Raw genomic sequence first — 16,379 nt, 5'->3', positions numbered from 1 at the left:
TCCCAGGTGAACAGTGTGTGTGTGTGTGTGTGTATATATATATATATATATATATATATATATATATATATATATATATATATATATATATATATAGTTAACCATTAAAAAAGAAAAAATGATCATCTGCCATTTGACCACCACCAGCTACACACACTGGGTTGAGGAAATAGGTGTCTCTTAAAATGCAGTTGGGAATAATGGTCCCAAGCTTATGCTTGAGTGGTCCAGCCAGAGGTGAAAAGATCACTTATCTGTAAGAAGCAAAACCTGCCAGGCCTCTGAAGGACAGAGTAGCAACTCCGTGAACTAAGAAATGGTTTGAGTGATTAGTATTGTCCTGCTGTCTCAGTCCCCATCACATTCATTCATGGAATGCACCAATCATCTTACTGAGGGAAAAGCATGCCTACCGCAAACTACTTGCTTTATTTACATGAGAACAATGCTCCAGAATGACAATTGCTTCATCCCACATGGTCTCTCACCTAAACCATCCTCTTTACCCAGCCCCACCCTACTTCCCTCCATCTCTGCCACTTCAAGATACACCCAAACATTCAGAACTAGTGTCTGATAACCTGATTACCTTCAGAGTCCTGGGTAAAGAGCAGGTTTGGCTGCAGGTGTAACCCAGGAGGCCCATCTTGGCACTGAGCCTGAGGGCTGTCAGGAAACTGCTCTGAGCAGCCTTGATTCCTAACATTGGTTACATCCTGAAAGGGCATTTTAGTGTTGTGGGCAATGACCTGCTGGCCTTGGGAATCCTCAGTGAAAAGCTGACTCCAGGAGTCCTTGTCACTCTGTTCACTGTTCCAGGAAAATACAGAAAGAAGACGAGGGCTTCCTGTCCCTGAGAGTGGTTTTTTCCTACTCCAGGTTTGAAGAGGCACGGGGGCCTGCCTGTTTTCCTTGGCAGGCCCCTTTTCTCCCAGTTCAGCTTTGTCCAAGGGCTGACAGCATTTACCCCTAGATGGTCTGATGTGGTTTCCCATGCCTGGACAGTTTGTCTTAGATCCGTGAATCCACTCCCTTGTCCTCCTGGCCTCTCTCTGGTCCAGCAAACAAGAACTTTCCACAGACTGGGTAGAGGAAGGAGCCAGGGAGGCTTCACTTGATCCAGCACCCATCAGGACATCAGGCTGGGGCAAAGACACCATAGTCAAAGACGGTGTTTCCAAACTGTGGTGCCTAGAAATCTGGGAAGATGGAGGAGGGTGTCCAGCTTCCTGGATGTCTGCATGAGTTGAAGTGGCCAAAGGTGAAACCAAACCATCACCCCCCAATCTCTGGACCAAACAGTCTGGCTGGGTTCTCTTGCATTCTTGGTTGATCTGATTTTCTTTGAGAGATAAAATGCTCTTCCGGTTACTATCATTCGCCATTCCTAAATGAAACCAGAGATAATTACACTAAAAAACTGCCATGAGCCAGATTTTGTTGGGTTTTCTGAAACCAGTATCAGCTACTATTATTCCCAGACTCTTGAAATAACTTCATGGCTAATAGTCCTGTTTTCAATCTTGCTGTTCTCTGCTAAATACTCTAAAACTTCAGTCATACATTCCCTTACTCAAACATGTGGATGCTTCCACCTCTGCCTAATATGTCAAGTATGGTTTACAGTCAGACCACAGCCAGCTTCTCCAACTCAGTTTTTGTTACATGGTTTTTAACACACAGCAAAACAGATTTGCTTCTCTTTTTTTTAATTTATTTACTATAGTTTAAACTGAACAATGATCCTGCCACTAGCTAACCACATACCCAAATATTATCCTTAAGGAAATATTCTCAGCAGACATTTTTGTAACATCATAAAAAATCATTAACTATCAAACTTAAAATTTTCTGATAATAAAAATAAATGTAGGACTGGAGAGATGGCTGAGCAGTTAAGAGCACTGGCTGCTCTTCCAGAGGTCCTGAGTTCAATTCCCAGTAACCACATGGTGGCTCACAACCATCTGTAGTTAGATCTGGTGCCCTCTTCTGGCCTGCCTGCATACATGCAGATAGAACACTGTATACATAATAAATAAATCTTTAAATAAATAAATAAATAAATGTAGTTTTTCATGGGAACACCAATGAAGATATTAGGATGCTAAATCAACCAGTTAAAATCTGAAGACAAACTAGTGTCTAGCTAGTCCATTAAGTGTGGGATGGACCCTGTTCTCCCTTAAGGATGAATGAAACAGATTTCCAATCCACCCAAATTATATCAAGATACAATTTTAAAAAGCAAAATGTTAGACTTATTTTTTTTCCTTCTCTAATAAGTTACACTGCAGAACCTGTTCTGTAAGAACCCTCAATTTTTCTCAGAATTCAACAGAGTATATAAAATACACAAGATTTTGTAACTGGGGAAAGTTAGGGGGTTTTTTTTGTTTGTTTTGAGGGGGTGTAGGGGGAGCTTTCCTTGTTATGTAAAATAAAAATAAGTATTATTTGGAGGAAGAGGAATAGTGCACATTAGTTTATACAGAGCAATCCTGAGTGACACCAAGAGCGGGCCCACTCTCCCAGTGTCCACCCCTGCACCTGGCTCTGCATGCTCCAGCCTGCTCAAAGCTCTCGGGTATGGCCTTCCTCACTGCTCTACTGGTGAATACAAATATTTAAAATTACTTGGAACAGAACAGAACCAGCAAAGCACATGTATAATAATACACTCCTTTTCCAAAGCAACATCTACAGTTCATAAATGTTTCAACACAGAGAAATGGACACACTTGTTCTCCTCAGATAATGAAATATTCCCAGGCTGGTCACCATACCTGGTTGCAAAGTGACAAAGGACGAAATACTGATCTGCCGAGTGACTCTTCTTTGAGTAAAAGAAATATTAGGTATTCTCTCTCCAGGAAGCAAGGTCAGCATTTTGGTGCCTGGTTTGATTAAATGTGTCTGAGGGAGAAAAATAATTGAACCTATTACTATTAACACCAGTGACTCTTGGAACCATCTTAGTTCCACCCTTGGGCCCAACTCCTACCCAATTCTCTAGGTAGTTTGTACTGGACATCACCTCCCACTACTGCCATCTTGAGGACCCTTACTTCAGGAATCACATATTCCAACTAGCCCAGTCTTTTCAATTTCCAACAGTTATCAGTAAAGCTGATCAAAGGGTCTTTATCAAAGTATCCAAAGATGAGACACTCTCCTTTATATTTAGAAATAATTAATTCTGCACTGGTATTTTCAATAGTTTTCAAATATTCACTTAATGGTTCAGAGCATGGCCATAGAACCACATGGGTTGGGTTCACACCAATCTAACATCCCTTTATGGTCAAAATCCTGAAGAAACATAAACAAACATAAAGGCAACATATGACAAACCTATAGCCAGCATTGTGTTACATAAGGAAAAACTCAAAGCATTCACTAAAATCAGGAGCAAGTCAAAGGTGTCTGCTTTCTCTACTCTGAACCAGTGCTAGCAGTCTTAGCTGAGGATAAGAGAAGCAAATGGAAGGGATACAAATAGGAAACATCAAAGCACCCATTTGTAAATGATTACATACATAGAGTCCCCACACACTACCAGAAAACCTTAAGAACTGAGAAACATGTTCAGCAAGGTGGCAAGATTGTGGGAGCCCACAACTGACTCAATTTCCCAGTTTGAATCTGAAGTCTATTCTGAGTTAACAGAGTTCAAGCTTGCTTGCTCCAAGGCTGTGAGAAAGTCCTGATTAGCCTGCAGAGTCTCCTTGAAGAGCTGTGAGAAAGTCCTGATTAGCCTGCAGAGTCTCCTTGAAGAGCTGTGAGAAAGTCCTGATTAGCCCACAGGAAGGAACAAACTATCTAGCTAGACGCAGGCTGCTGATGCCAGCCAGTGGTACATCAAGATAGAAAATGGAACTGCCTGCTCCTTGATGCCAGGCAGGATAGGATAGATAGTGGCTGAATGCCTGTGCTGTGCATTGTTCTACCTCTGTCCTTCAAGACTACATAAGGTGACTGTGAAATAAACTCGGGACTGTGGCACTGACTGGCAATCCTCTCGACTCTGTCTTCTTGTCTCTGCAATCTGCATGCCTCTACCCAGCTGACTCCAGCAGGCTCTAACACAAGATACATTAGCATAAATACATTTGTAGCCTTCCTGTATACCAATAAAAAACATGCCAAGGAAGAAATTACATTCAAAGTTACCTCAAAAAGGTGCTCGCCTTTAATTCCAGCACTCAGGAGGCAGAGGTAAGCAGATCTCTGAGTTCAAGGCCAGCCTGGTCTAACAGTGAGATCCAGGACAGGCACCACAGAGAAACCCTGTCACAAAAGAGCAAAAAACAAAACAAAACAAAAAAGAATACCTTGGAATAAACAACCAAATAACTGAAATATCTCTATAATTATAATGGAAACTTTAATAAAACACCCAGAAAAGATCTCCCATGTTCATGAATTGGAAGAACTGATACTGTGAAAGTGGTTATCTTACCTTGGTCATTAATACTGTCAAGGAGGCAGGAGGCAAGTTTCTGGGTGCACCAGGAAGGAATTACCTAGATTAGGTTAGTTTCTGGCCATGCCTGTACAGGATTATCTTAAATTAACTGATGTAGGAAGACTTGCTCTTAAAGTAGGCAGTGCCAGGCAGATAAGGAAGAAAGCGGGCTGGCCACCAGCATTCTGTGCTACTAACTGCAAATGCAGTTACCAACTGCTTCAAACTGCTACCACCAAGATTGGACCACCACAAGGTACTATCCTTTCCAACTGTGAGCCACAATTAACCCACCGGAAACTTACCAAAACAATCTATAGATCCCATGCCACCCCCATCAAAACACCAATATCATTCTTCACAGAAATAAGAAAAAACAACCTTAAAATTCATTTGGAAGCACTAAAGCCTTTGGATAGCTACAGCAATCCTGAGCAAAAAGAAGGCAGAAGAATCCATACCCGATTCCAAGTAATGCTTCAGAGCTGTAGTACTAAACAGCATGGCCTTACACAAATATACACATGTAGATCAACAGACTAGACTAAAAGACCTATCATTAACCTATGCAGCTACAGCCACTAGATTTCTTAATAAAGATGCCAAACAATACTAACTGGAGCATATGGGCCTCCCCTTCTCCTCCTGGGCATGTGCCCAAGGTTAGAACCTACTGCAGAGATACTCGTTCATCCATGTTTGCTGCGGCTCTATTCCCAACACCAGGGAATCAAACCAGATGTCCACCAACAGATGAGAACAGGTAATGAAAATGTGGTATATGTGCATAACAACATTCTTCAACCTTAAAGAAAATGAAATTATGCAATTTCAAGGAAATAGATGGTATTGGGAAACTTACATTGTGAAGTAACAAAGCCTCAGGATACAAATACTGCTATGCTCTCATGAAGGCGGACTCAGTTCTAATTTGTACAAATTCACATCTATGTGGGGAGTGAGAGGGTGTAAATTCCAGGAAACTAGACAAGGGTCTATGAGGGTAGAAAATACAGCTTTGAGAGAAGCAGTAAGGGTAATGAAATGTGTATGACAGTGAAAACACCGTGAGCAGAGGGTTTGGGCCAGAAAAGAGATGTAGGAAATGGGACAAAAAAAAAAACCTTAAGGAAACCTGCTGCTTTGCATGCTAAAACACGGCAGTAAAATACCAGCCAGGTAAGAGCACCAACAACGCATGCCAGGCTCCCCCACTTTCTGCTCGGGAGCACTTTCCAGGTCAGTGTGCACCCATGTTGAATCCTGCTGTCTTCATAAACTAAGTCAACACAAGATTGGGACTTGGGGAATCTGAAGTGAGATTTGCAGTTCAAAGAGGACTTCCAGACATCTACAGAGATGCCTTCAATCTACTGCTCAAGCTACACTCACTTGTATTAGGCAAACGGTCCGCTGAAACTTCAGGCTGAATGATTCCCAGAGCTCACAGAAGGACAAGACACTGGAATTCCCATAACCCAGGTGAAATAATCGTGAGTTCCATGTCCTATGTTCTCCTGCTGATGTGACCATCATATTTTCCATGAAAGAGAGAGGTCCTTATTGCTTCACCTTGAATTTGTGAGAAATTCTGTGACTATCTTGACCAATACTGAGTCCCCAAACAAGAATGCATGCACTTCTGCCTTTCTCCCTGGAGATGCTCACTCTGGAACCTAGCCAACACATTTGAAGACACCCACGCTGGCATATGGGGCTTTCAGTCTTATGGGAACACACACATCTTAAATATGTGAAATATTGTGAATGATATTTGAGTATCTACATGCAAAGATACTGAAGTGCAAACAAACAAAACAGACTCTGTCCTGGAAAAGTTTACAGCTTTGAAGAGAAAACAAGCTATTAATAGTTACTACACATATACTTAATCCTATAAAGAAACTCTTCAGAAAGCTATAGCTCAGAAAGCTGTAAGCCCTCAATTGGTGAGACATTTGAGAATAAAGCTTTTTACAGCCAGGCTCAGTGGTGCAGGCCCTTGAGTCCAGCACTCAGCAGGTAAAAGCAGGCAAAGCTCTATTGAGTTCAAGGCTGGCCTGGTCTACATAGTGAGTTCCAGGCCAGCCAGGAGTACATAGTGCAATAAAGTTTTTTGCTAAGCTGGTCATTATTAGTTACTTTTCTAATGCTGTGATAAAACACCATGACCAATGCAACTTACAGGAAGGAATGTGTGTTTACAATTCCAGAGGGCTAGGTGTCTGTCTTGGAGCAGTGTGGCAGCAAGCAGTAGGCATGGCAGCTGGAGGGATCCCTGCCTAACTGAGGGATCCCATCTTGAACTGCAAGCATGAGGCAGCGAGCACAATCTAGAAACGGCACAAGTCTTGAAACTCTCAAAGCCTGCCTCCACTGGCACATTTCCTCTAATAAGGCCACAGCTCCTAAGCCTCCCCAAACAGCACCACCAACTGGAGACTAAGCATTCAAATGGCCAAGATTATGGGAATTTCGCATTCAAAGCACCAGTCATCTGTGATGATATTTTGTGCACCCTAAATAAAACTTATCTAGGGATCAGAGAACAGAGCCAGCCACCAAATTAGACATAGAAGTCAGGTATGGTGGCACACACCTTTAATCCCAGCACTTGAGATCTCCTGTCTTTGCTTGGGAAGCATACACACCTTAATCCCAGGAAGTGATGGCAGGAAGCAGAAAGGTATAGAAGGTGTAAGGACCAGGCACTAGAGGTTTTTTAAGCACTTCAGCTGAGATCTCTTCCTGGTGAGGACTCAGAGGCTTTCAGTTTGAAGAAACAGGATCAGCTGAGGAGTTGGCAAGGTGGTTGAGTGTGGCTTGTTCTGTTTCTCTGATCTTTCAGCATTCACCCCAATATCTGGCTCTGGGCTTTTTGTTTTTTGTTTTGTTTTGCTTAATATTAAGACTGTTTAGCAATTTGTGTAACATCCGGCACCCAACGTGTTTCTTTGGTTATGATAAAAGATAAATTAGATATGAAACTTTAGACTCACAAGTATAGGATAGACGATAAAATATTTTCTTTAATTTTACCAAATACAAATAGACTAGATATTGTAACTATAGTTCTTGCTTGATTAACTGTTATATATAATCTCACTATGTTAAAACCTTCCTTTTTGATTAGACAAAAAAGGGGAAGTGCTGGGGGTGTCTTTCTGTACACTGAATAGATGTTGTTCCCATTGGTTCATAAATAAGACACTTTGGCCTATGGCAAGGCAGCTTAGAGGCAGGCGGGAAATCCAAGGAGAGAGACAGGAAAGAGAAAGGTGAAGTCTGGAAAGAGATGCCAGCCTGCCACCCAAGGAACAACATGCCAGCAGACCAGTAAGCCATGGAACACAGGGCAAAACATAGATGAGTAGAAATGGGTTTATTTAAGATATAAGAGCCAGCTAGCAAGAGGCCTGCTATGGACCATACAGTCTGTAAATAATATTAAGCCTCTGAGTGATATAAGTGGGCTGCAGGACTGTGGGGCTGGGTGAGGCTGGAGAAACCTTCTGACTACAGTCATCTTGGGTAGGCACTAAAGGAAATTCAAAGTTAAACACTGTTAGCTGTCTTAGAATACCTACGCCTTGAGGATCTACTGAACACCCTCAATGGAATGTTAAAGATTCTCAGAACAGAGAGGGAGACTCAGGTACAAAGTTCTTTGGCTTATTCTCCTACCTCTGTGTGTACTCTGTACTGCTGAAGTAAGCCTGCCTATGAGCCAGGAATGGTGGTGCATACCTGTAATTCCAGAACTTGGGAGGTAGACAGAAGGATCAATAGTTCAAGGTCAGCGTCAACAATACAGCAAGCTAGTTGGAGGTCTGCCAGCCTAGCATTTGAGGGGTGGGGGGCTAAGACTTTATTCTTTGCTAGGTATGGGTGTGTTGACTATAATTCCAAGGTAGGAGGAACAGAGTAGGACTCATGGGGTCAATGCATGAGTCCAGGACATTATTCAAACACATTTTCCTGGGAGAGTTTCACTTGCTGGGCCTAAAACAAGCAGATGTGAGTTCTAGGAGGTGGTATGGTTAGTACCCAGTCAGTGTCAGGTAGGGAAGATCAGCAAAGGCAGTCAGTCAGACAGACCACATATAGCTGTCCCTGAGGAAACAGGAGTTCCAGGTTAGGGTACAAACTTGAAAACTGTTACAGAGTCAATGACCTCGGCTTCTAGTCTAAGAAAATGTTACTTCTAACTAAAATAGATGCCAGGATGACATAGAGCATAAGATTTGATTACAGCCTTACATTTGCCAAGCTAAAGGTGTAGATCCCACAAGTACTGCCATCTTGAGCTCCATTACTGTTAAACCCTTCCATTTAATGAAATAAGCTTTTCTTCGCTATTAAAAAGAAATGAGGCAGTATCAGAAAGGAGAGGTGTTAAACACTTCCACAGACACCTTCCTGGAGATCTCCAGCCTATCTTTACCCAAAAGAGCTCCAAGTCCTCCTCCTCATCCCTCAGTGAGAGAGTAAGACACTAGGAGAGTAGCAGAGAAAGCTAAGCTCTAACAGATTTGTCCGTTTACTCGGCAGACACCTATCTACTGAGTAGAACTGTTGATACTTGATGGACTTTCATTTTAATGAAGAGAACTACAATAAATGGTCAGGTTAAATATGGCGCATGCCTGATGGACAGTGTTATGATAAGATGGTGAAGGAGTATGTGACTAAGGAAGCTCACTGATCTGAGCTCATACGGAATAGAGCAATGGAACTTTCTAACCCCTCCACACTGGAGCAGAGACGTGCAAAAGCAACAGGCAGAGGTACCTGAAGAACAGCAAGGTCCATATAGCTGCAGCAATATACACATCCAAACGGTGCTCACGAGGTTTAAAGGAGCTTCGGTTGTATGGGAGTGTGGATTAAATTTAACTGAGCAAATGGTCATTCTGGCTCATGTGGGAGACAGAGTAAGAAATGTGGCTATCAACTAGGCATACTGTCACAATCCCGGTATGTGGGAAGCTGAGGCTGGAGGATTTTGAGTCTGGGAACATAGTGGGACCTTGTCTTAAGGGGAGAGGGGACAGAGCTGAGGATATAGTAGGTGGTAGAGAGAGGGCTTGTATTCCACACAAGAGGCTTAGACACAGTGAGGCCCTACGTTCAGTCCAAGGACCAGCTGATAGGATGGAAGGAGGAGGGGCGGAGTAAGAACTCTAGATATCCCTGCAAGCCCCGCCGAGAATGTGCTGACCGGATGAATGCTAATAAAGTTGCCAAGTGTCGGGATGGCATTCAGTGTTCCACCACGCTGACCTGGAAACCAACGGTGACTCAGTCCAAAGATTTCTGGTATGTTCACAGTTCCACTTCTCCTGATCATGTCCTTTAATTATAATGACATGTAACACAATGGACATAACAAATCTATTAATCATCATAAATTTGTGTTACCTCTCTAAAGTGTAGTAAAAACATTTCCCCCTAGGGCTCACTAGGGTGTGTTCACATGCACAAATTCAATCATACACACACAAATGCACAGAAAGTACAAGAGACAAAAGGGCTGGGAAGTAGCTTAGCGGCAGAGCACTGCCTGGCATGTGTAAGGTCCTAGATCCAATCCCTAGTACGGGGGCGAGGCGGGAATGGCATATTCTTCAATGTTTTTATATAGAAGAAGCATAGTTAAGCTTGAAAACGATATAAATTAGCCTTTTGAACATTGTCCTAAACTCATAGGTCTTATGTGGAAAGCTCTCTGTATTTAGTGGATGTGAGCAGCTGTAACTAGTGTGAGGAAATCTCCCTTGGTTTTGCTTCCTGTTCTCTGTTCCCTATAGCAACTCAAGTCTAACATATTAATGGAAATTACAGAAATACAGAAACAACTTTAAGTTTTAATTTATAGAGTGGTAAATTTCTCCACCATCCTACTCCAGCACGATTAAATCATCTTTCTCCTTTTTTTTGTATGTGGAGCTGAGGATCGAACCCAGGGCCTTGCACTTGCTAGGCAAGTACTCTACCACTGAGCTAAATCCCCAACCCATGATTAAATCATCTTTAACAAGCGTATTTACACTATATATTCTACTCTCCCTACAACAGGTGAAAGAGATCACATTTGCATAACTTTTATAACACTATATTGTTAAAATTACTCTTTTTCTATTGTTCTTTATAAGGTTAAAACTTCAGGCCTACAGATGTAGTTCAGTTGATAAGAGTGCTAATCTAGCATGCATAAAACATTTAATTTGGCCGGGCAGTGATGGCGCACACCTTTAATCCCAGCACTCGGGAGGCAGAGGCAGGCGGATTTCTGTGAGTTTGAGGCTAGCCTGGTCTACAGAGCGAGATCCAGGACAGGCACCAAAACTGCACAAAGAAACCCTGTCTCAAAAAAAAAAAAAAAAAAACAAAAAAAAAGCATTGAATTTGATCTCTAGGACCATATAGTACTGGGCATAATGGCACATGCCTAAAATCCAGCACCCAGGAGGTAGAAATCAGAAGTTAGGGTCCTCCTTGACCTCGTATGACTGCACTACATGAGACCCCCCCATCTCAATAAGGGCTGTAGAGATGACTCAGTAGTCAAGAGTGCTGGCTGGTCTTCCAGATAACCTGAGTTTGGTTCTAGTACCTACACCAGGCAGTTCACAACTGCCTTTGACTCCAGTTCCAGGGGACCTCTAGCCTCCACAGGTACCTGCATTCATGTGCACACACCCCAGCACAGACACACACACCTACACATAACTAGAAAATAATAAATCTTGCCCTCCATAGTGCACACACTTTTGATTCCAGTACTTGGGAGAGGCCAGCCTGGTCTACATAATGAGTTCCAGGGAGGCCAAGACTACAATGAAACCCTGTCTCAAAATAATAATCCCAGCACAAGAGACAGAGGCCAGCCTGGTCTACAGTGAGTTCCAGAACAGCCAGGGCTATATAGGGAGACTGTCTCAAAAAACAAACAAACAAAAATCTTAATAAATAAACAAACACTTTACCATAGGTATATATCTACAGGAAAAAAATACAGCATATATAGGGTTTGGTACTGAGGTTTCAAACACCCACTATACTAGAGGACATATGTCTTGAAGGATACTAACCTGTTAACTGCAGCTACCACCAAAGAGGCCTTTTGTTTTTAAAACAATTCAGTATTATTTGGTTTTATTTTTATAAGTATGTATGGGGAGGGGTGTCTGTCATGTAGCCCAGTGGCCTTGAACTCTTGATTTTCCCTATCCCCATTTCCTAAATGACTGGGTTAGAGGCCTGTGCTAAATATTTTTTAAATTGAAAAAAAAAAAAAAAATGACCACTATCTGCTGTACCCAAACCTAGGCGGTAAGGCCAATACAGCAAGCCTGTGGTAGTGAGAACAGATAAGATACAAACCCACTCTGAATACAGGCTGAACCATATGCTACCTTCATTCTCTCCAAAATGACAGTTTTGTTCAAAGACCACGAGGGGAGAGGCAGGTTTTCCAAAGCACTGGCCAGTAGCTATGCCCTGTGTGCCTCTCTGGCAGCTCCTCTGGAAGAGGCGGGTTTCTATAGTCTGTTAAAGAGATGCTGTGGTGCTCTCTCTGGCATCTGAAGTGTTTTATCAGAATATAGTAGGAAAAATCATATCCAACATTAAGTATATGGGCGTTTTCCTCACAGCCTAGCAAACAATTCAGGCAGCAAAAGCCAGCTAACTCATTTATTCTGACACCATTAGATCCCACAGGCTGAGTCAGTCTCTTGAGATGCCAATCCCAAGCACAGGGTCATTTCTCTGTGCTAGGCATTCTAATCCACAAACCACAGTAACTTGCTCTGGAGAGGCTCACAGAGCCCAGAGAAACACTAGCATTTATTGTTTTTTTAAAATATTACAAAGGGCCCAGTGTGATAGCATACACTGTCATCTCAGCAGGAGGGAGGCAGGATCAAGAAGAGTTCAAGGCCAACCTGAACTACATAGTGAGCTCCAGACCAATCTGGACTACACAGAAAGAAAACAAACAAACAAAAATAGTAATAATTACACAGGATCCCAAAGAACAGATACATACGGTGAGCTGAGGGAGAAGGTTGTAAACACTCGTCACAGAAATGGCTTTTGAGTTTCCTGCTTGTTTGTCTCCCGGTACAGTCCAAGCTAACCTGGAAATCATCCATACCAAGATGGCCTCACACATGCCTCAGCTTCTGAGTCATGTGCCATCAAACCTAGCTCAGAAGCTGTTTTAAACAGCAAAAGATGGAAGACAACTTTTCATTAGGGATAACTGAAAAGATACAGATCGACACACCAGACATAGACAAAGATGGACAGACAGACAGACACACACACACACACACACACACACACACACACACTCACTCACTCACTCACTCTGCTATGGACACTGGTCACATGGAGTTCATATATTGAAACATTAACTCCCAATGAGATGGTACTTGAAGTCAGCCCTTGGGAGGTAATTAGTGTTGGATGAGGTTGAGTGGCCCTCTGATGCCACTAGAAAGTCTGCTGTTTCTTTCTCCATACATGCACCCACAGGCATCCACCACAGTGTCACACATGCACCCACAGGCATCCACCACAGTGTCACACATGCACCCACAGGCATCCACCACAATGTCACCTAAGCACACTGTTGGCAAGAATCCTCACCAGACAGTAATATGATGACACCCTGATCTCAAGATGTGCAGTCCTTAGAAGTGAGAAACCATCCTGTCGTTTGAAGCATCCAGTCCATGGTATTTGTTATGGCAGCCTGGGTGACTGAAGTACTAGTACTGCATACAGTGAATGGCGTTCTACGTGTGCGACATTACAAAGGCATGGAGGCAGAGCTAGGAAAACACAATTCATGAGGCAAGAGGCAATTACAACTTGCAGCACCCACATCAGGCAGCTCACAACTGTCTGTAACTCCAGCTTGCCTCCAAGGTCACCCATACAGACATGTATGCATAAATAAAAAAATTTTAAATCCTAAACACACACACACACACACACACACACACACACACACACACACACGGCAATAGCTCAGTGGTTAATAGCACATACTGCTCTTCCTGAAGACCTAAATTCAATTCCTAGCATCCACATCAGGTGGCTTACAATTAACTGCCTGTAACCCTAGATCCAGGGGATCTCACACCTCCAATCTCTGTGGGCACTTGCATTCATGTGCACATACCCCACACACAAACACAAAATTAATAAAAAATCTGGGTTGGGGATTTAGCTCAGTGGTAGAGCACTTGCCTAGCAAGCGCAAGGCCCTGGGTTCGAGCCTCAGCTCAAAAAAAGATAGTCAGTTTGGTGATATTCTTTGCCGGGCAGTGGCGGCACACGCCTGTAATCCCAGCACTCAGGAGGCAGAGCCAGGCGGATCTCTGTGAGTTCCAGGCCAGCCTAGTCTACAGAGTGAGATCTAGGACAGCCTCCAAAACTACCCAGAGAAACCCTGTCTCGAAAAACAAAAAAATAAATAAATAAAAAATAAAAAATCTACACACACACATACACACATTGCTAAACAATGTATAGCATACTATTGTTTGTAAATAGGAAAAAAATTGGATTTGCTTGTTGCATAAATGGAATATCCCTGGAAAACTATAGTAATTCCTGGCAAAGACAGGAGTATGTCTCATTGTATGCACTATATATTACCTATTACAGAGCATATCAATATATTACCTATTCCAAAAGTATTCTTAAGAGGGAAAAAATAGTGATCATTTGTTAGCCCTCAAAAAAATGACTTCAGCGAGGCAGTGGTGGCTTTTAATCCCAGCAAAGGGAGATGGATCTCTGAATTCAAGGCCAGCCTGGTCTACAGAGGAAGGTCCAGGATAGACAGGACTACACAGAGAAACCCTGTCAGGGGGCGGGGGAGTGGGGGATGACTTTACTTGTATAATGATCTTAAGGATCCTCAATTTTTTTCAGCTGAGCATGGTGGCACACACTAATTCTAGCACTCCAAGGCAGACAGGTGGCTCTCTGTGAGCTCGAGGCCAGCCTGCTCTACATAGTGAGTCCCAGAACAGTCAGAGCTACATAATAGACCCTGGCTCAAAACAAACAAACAAACAAAAATTTCCATTTTCATCAGCAAAAACGGTTAACAGCCTGTCTTTAGCTTACTAATCAAACTATTCAAATCTCAAATCTCTGCCTGTTCGGTTCAATCTGCCTTAATAGTCCCAAATCAGCAGTAGTCTTTCTGAACACCAAAAAAAAAAAAAAAAAAAAAAGCCGGGCAGTGGTGGCGCACACCTTTAATCCCAGCACTCGGGAGGCAGAGGCAGGTGGATCTCTGTGAGTTCGAGGCCAGCCTGGGCTACCAAGTGAGTTCTAGAAAAGGCGCAAAGCTACGATAGAGAAACCCTGTCTCGGGCGGGGGGTAAAAAAAAATCCCATTTCTCTTGAAACTACTTACGGAGACATACCATGTTCTGCCTAGTTAAATGGACTAGTACTATCATATGGCTGTGCCAAAATCGGTGACATTACCGGAAACCCTAAGTACAACGGCCAGCATAACACGCTAAGCCAACAACTATGGCACACTTGCTGCTAATGACCCAACTGGGTGAACCCGGATCACTCAACGCTCCTTCACCGCCAACGCACACGGAATGCCCTCGGCAGTCTCCAGCACCCCAGGGTTGCCCACTTAATGCGGGGCCAGCCCCCCATCCTCCACTTCGATGTCCCCCAAAGCGCTGGTGGTGGCGGGCTGGGGAGAACACACCCTGGGGAGACCCGTCGTTGAGCCTCGCCCGGAAGCCGACCTCCCCCCTCCCCGCCCCCTCCCCTCGGGCGTCCCCAAAGCCCGCGCGTCGCCTCAGCCACGGCGTCCCACCTGCACCTTCCGCCTCTTCAGCGCCGCCGCGTCCAGCCACACGCCACACGCCTCCTTCTCCTCCTTCTCGGGCCTTCTACGTCTCATGACGGCCGCGAACCGCGCGCCTCCGCAGCCGCCGTTGGCGCCGACGCGCGTTCGGATCTCGCGCCGCTGCGGGAGGCGGGGCCCCGCCGCGACCGTCATGACGTAGGCCCCGCCTCTGACCACGCCCCGTGCGCTGGAGTGATGGGGCGTTTCCCCGGCGCTGGTCTCCGCTTCCCGCCTTGCCATCCATTCCTGTGGGTGAACCCGGGAGCAGAGGTCCAGAAAGCCCTCTGCGTGCGTGGGTTACCACCGCGTTTGGTTTGGCAGGACTGCACATTTTTTCATATATATATATCATTTTTTTAAATTAGATAGGTGTGTGTGTGTGTGTGTGTGTGTGTGTGTGTCTATTTGTGCAGGTGTATGCGGAAGACAGAACAGTCAGATCCCCTGGATGGAGCTAGAGTTAATAGTTTCTTTTGAGATGACGTGTGGGTGCTGGGATCAAACCAGGGTCCTCTGAAAGAGCAGCCAGTGTTTTTGTTTTGTTTGTTTGTTTGTTTAAATAAAAATTTATTTATTATTATTTATTTATTTATTATGTATACATTGTTCTGCCTGTGTGCACACCTGCATGCCAGAAGGGGGCACCAGATCTCATTTTTTAAATGGTTGTGAGCCACCATGTGGTGGCTGGGAATTGAACTCAGGACCTCAGGAAGAACAGCCAGTGCTCTTAACCTGTGAGCCATCTCTCCAGCCCGCAGCCAGTGTTCTTAACCGATAAAGCCATCTCCAGTCCCAGACTGCACTGTTTGACTGCCTGGAGCCTCCCCTCCCACAAAGGAAGCAGTGGAGCCACCCCACTCCAAACCCCCTGGCCCCATCTCTGACCTAGTGGTTACCTGACACTCGAGGTTGCCACTAATCAGCATGTAAGAGTAACAGAGCCACTACATGGAAGAAAACATGGAAGAAAAATTGCAATCAAGGGGTGAGGATGTAGCTCGT

The 16,379-nt window shown here is 44.0% G+C and overlaps 1 protein-coding gene across 1 annotated transcript; it reads right to left on the bottom strand.

Annotated features, from left to right (window-relative positions):
- Nucleotides 1-431: 431 nt before the first annotated feature.
- On the bottom strand, nucleotides 432-15,465 carry LOC118577765 (aurora kinase A and ninein interacting protein). The gene is made up of 3 exons (XM_036178421.1): nucleotides 15,342-15,465; nucleotides 2,787-2,916; nucleotides 432-1,387 (listed from the first exon to the last, which is right to left on the bottom strand). The coding sequence occupies exons 1-3, from the start codon at nucleotides 15,426-15,428 to the stop codon at nucleotides 567-569; spliced, it is 1,038 nt and encodes a 345-aa protein (XP_036034314.1). The 5' UTR covers nucleotides 15,429-15,465; the 3' UTR covers nucleotides 432-566.
- Nucleotides 15,466-16,379: the final 914 nt, after the last annotated feature.

The sequence above is a fragment of the Onychomys torridus genome, chromosome 2 (genome assembly GCF_903995425.1).
Source record: "Onychomys torridus chromosome 2, mOncTor1.1, whole genome shotgun sequence".
In the NCBI taxonomy this organism is placed as follows: domain Eukaryota; kingdom Metazoa; phylum Chordata; class Mammalia; order Rodentia; family Cricetidae; genus Onychomys; species Onychomys torridus.
The sequence above is the reverse complement of the archived record's forward strand: the minus strand, read 5'-3'. Positions and strand labels throughout refer to the sequence as shown.

Excerpts from the sequence above, each read along its gene's own strand:
- LOC118577765 (XM_036178421.1), bottom strand. The coding sequence starts at position 15,428 with ATGAGACGTAGAAGGCCCGAGAAGGAGGAGAAGGAGGCGTGTGGCGTG. Across the intron at positions 2,917-15,341 it reads TGAAGAGGCGGAAGGTGCAG|ACACATTTAATCAAACCAGG; the intron begins GTGGGACGCCGT and ends TTTCTCCCTCAG. Across the intron at positions 1,388-2,786 it reads CTTTGTCACTTTGCAACCAG|GAATGGCGAATGATAGTAAC; the intron begins GTATGGTGACCA and ends GGTTTCATTTAG.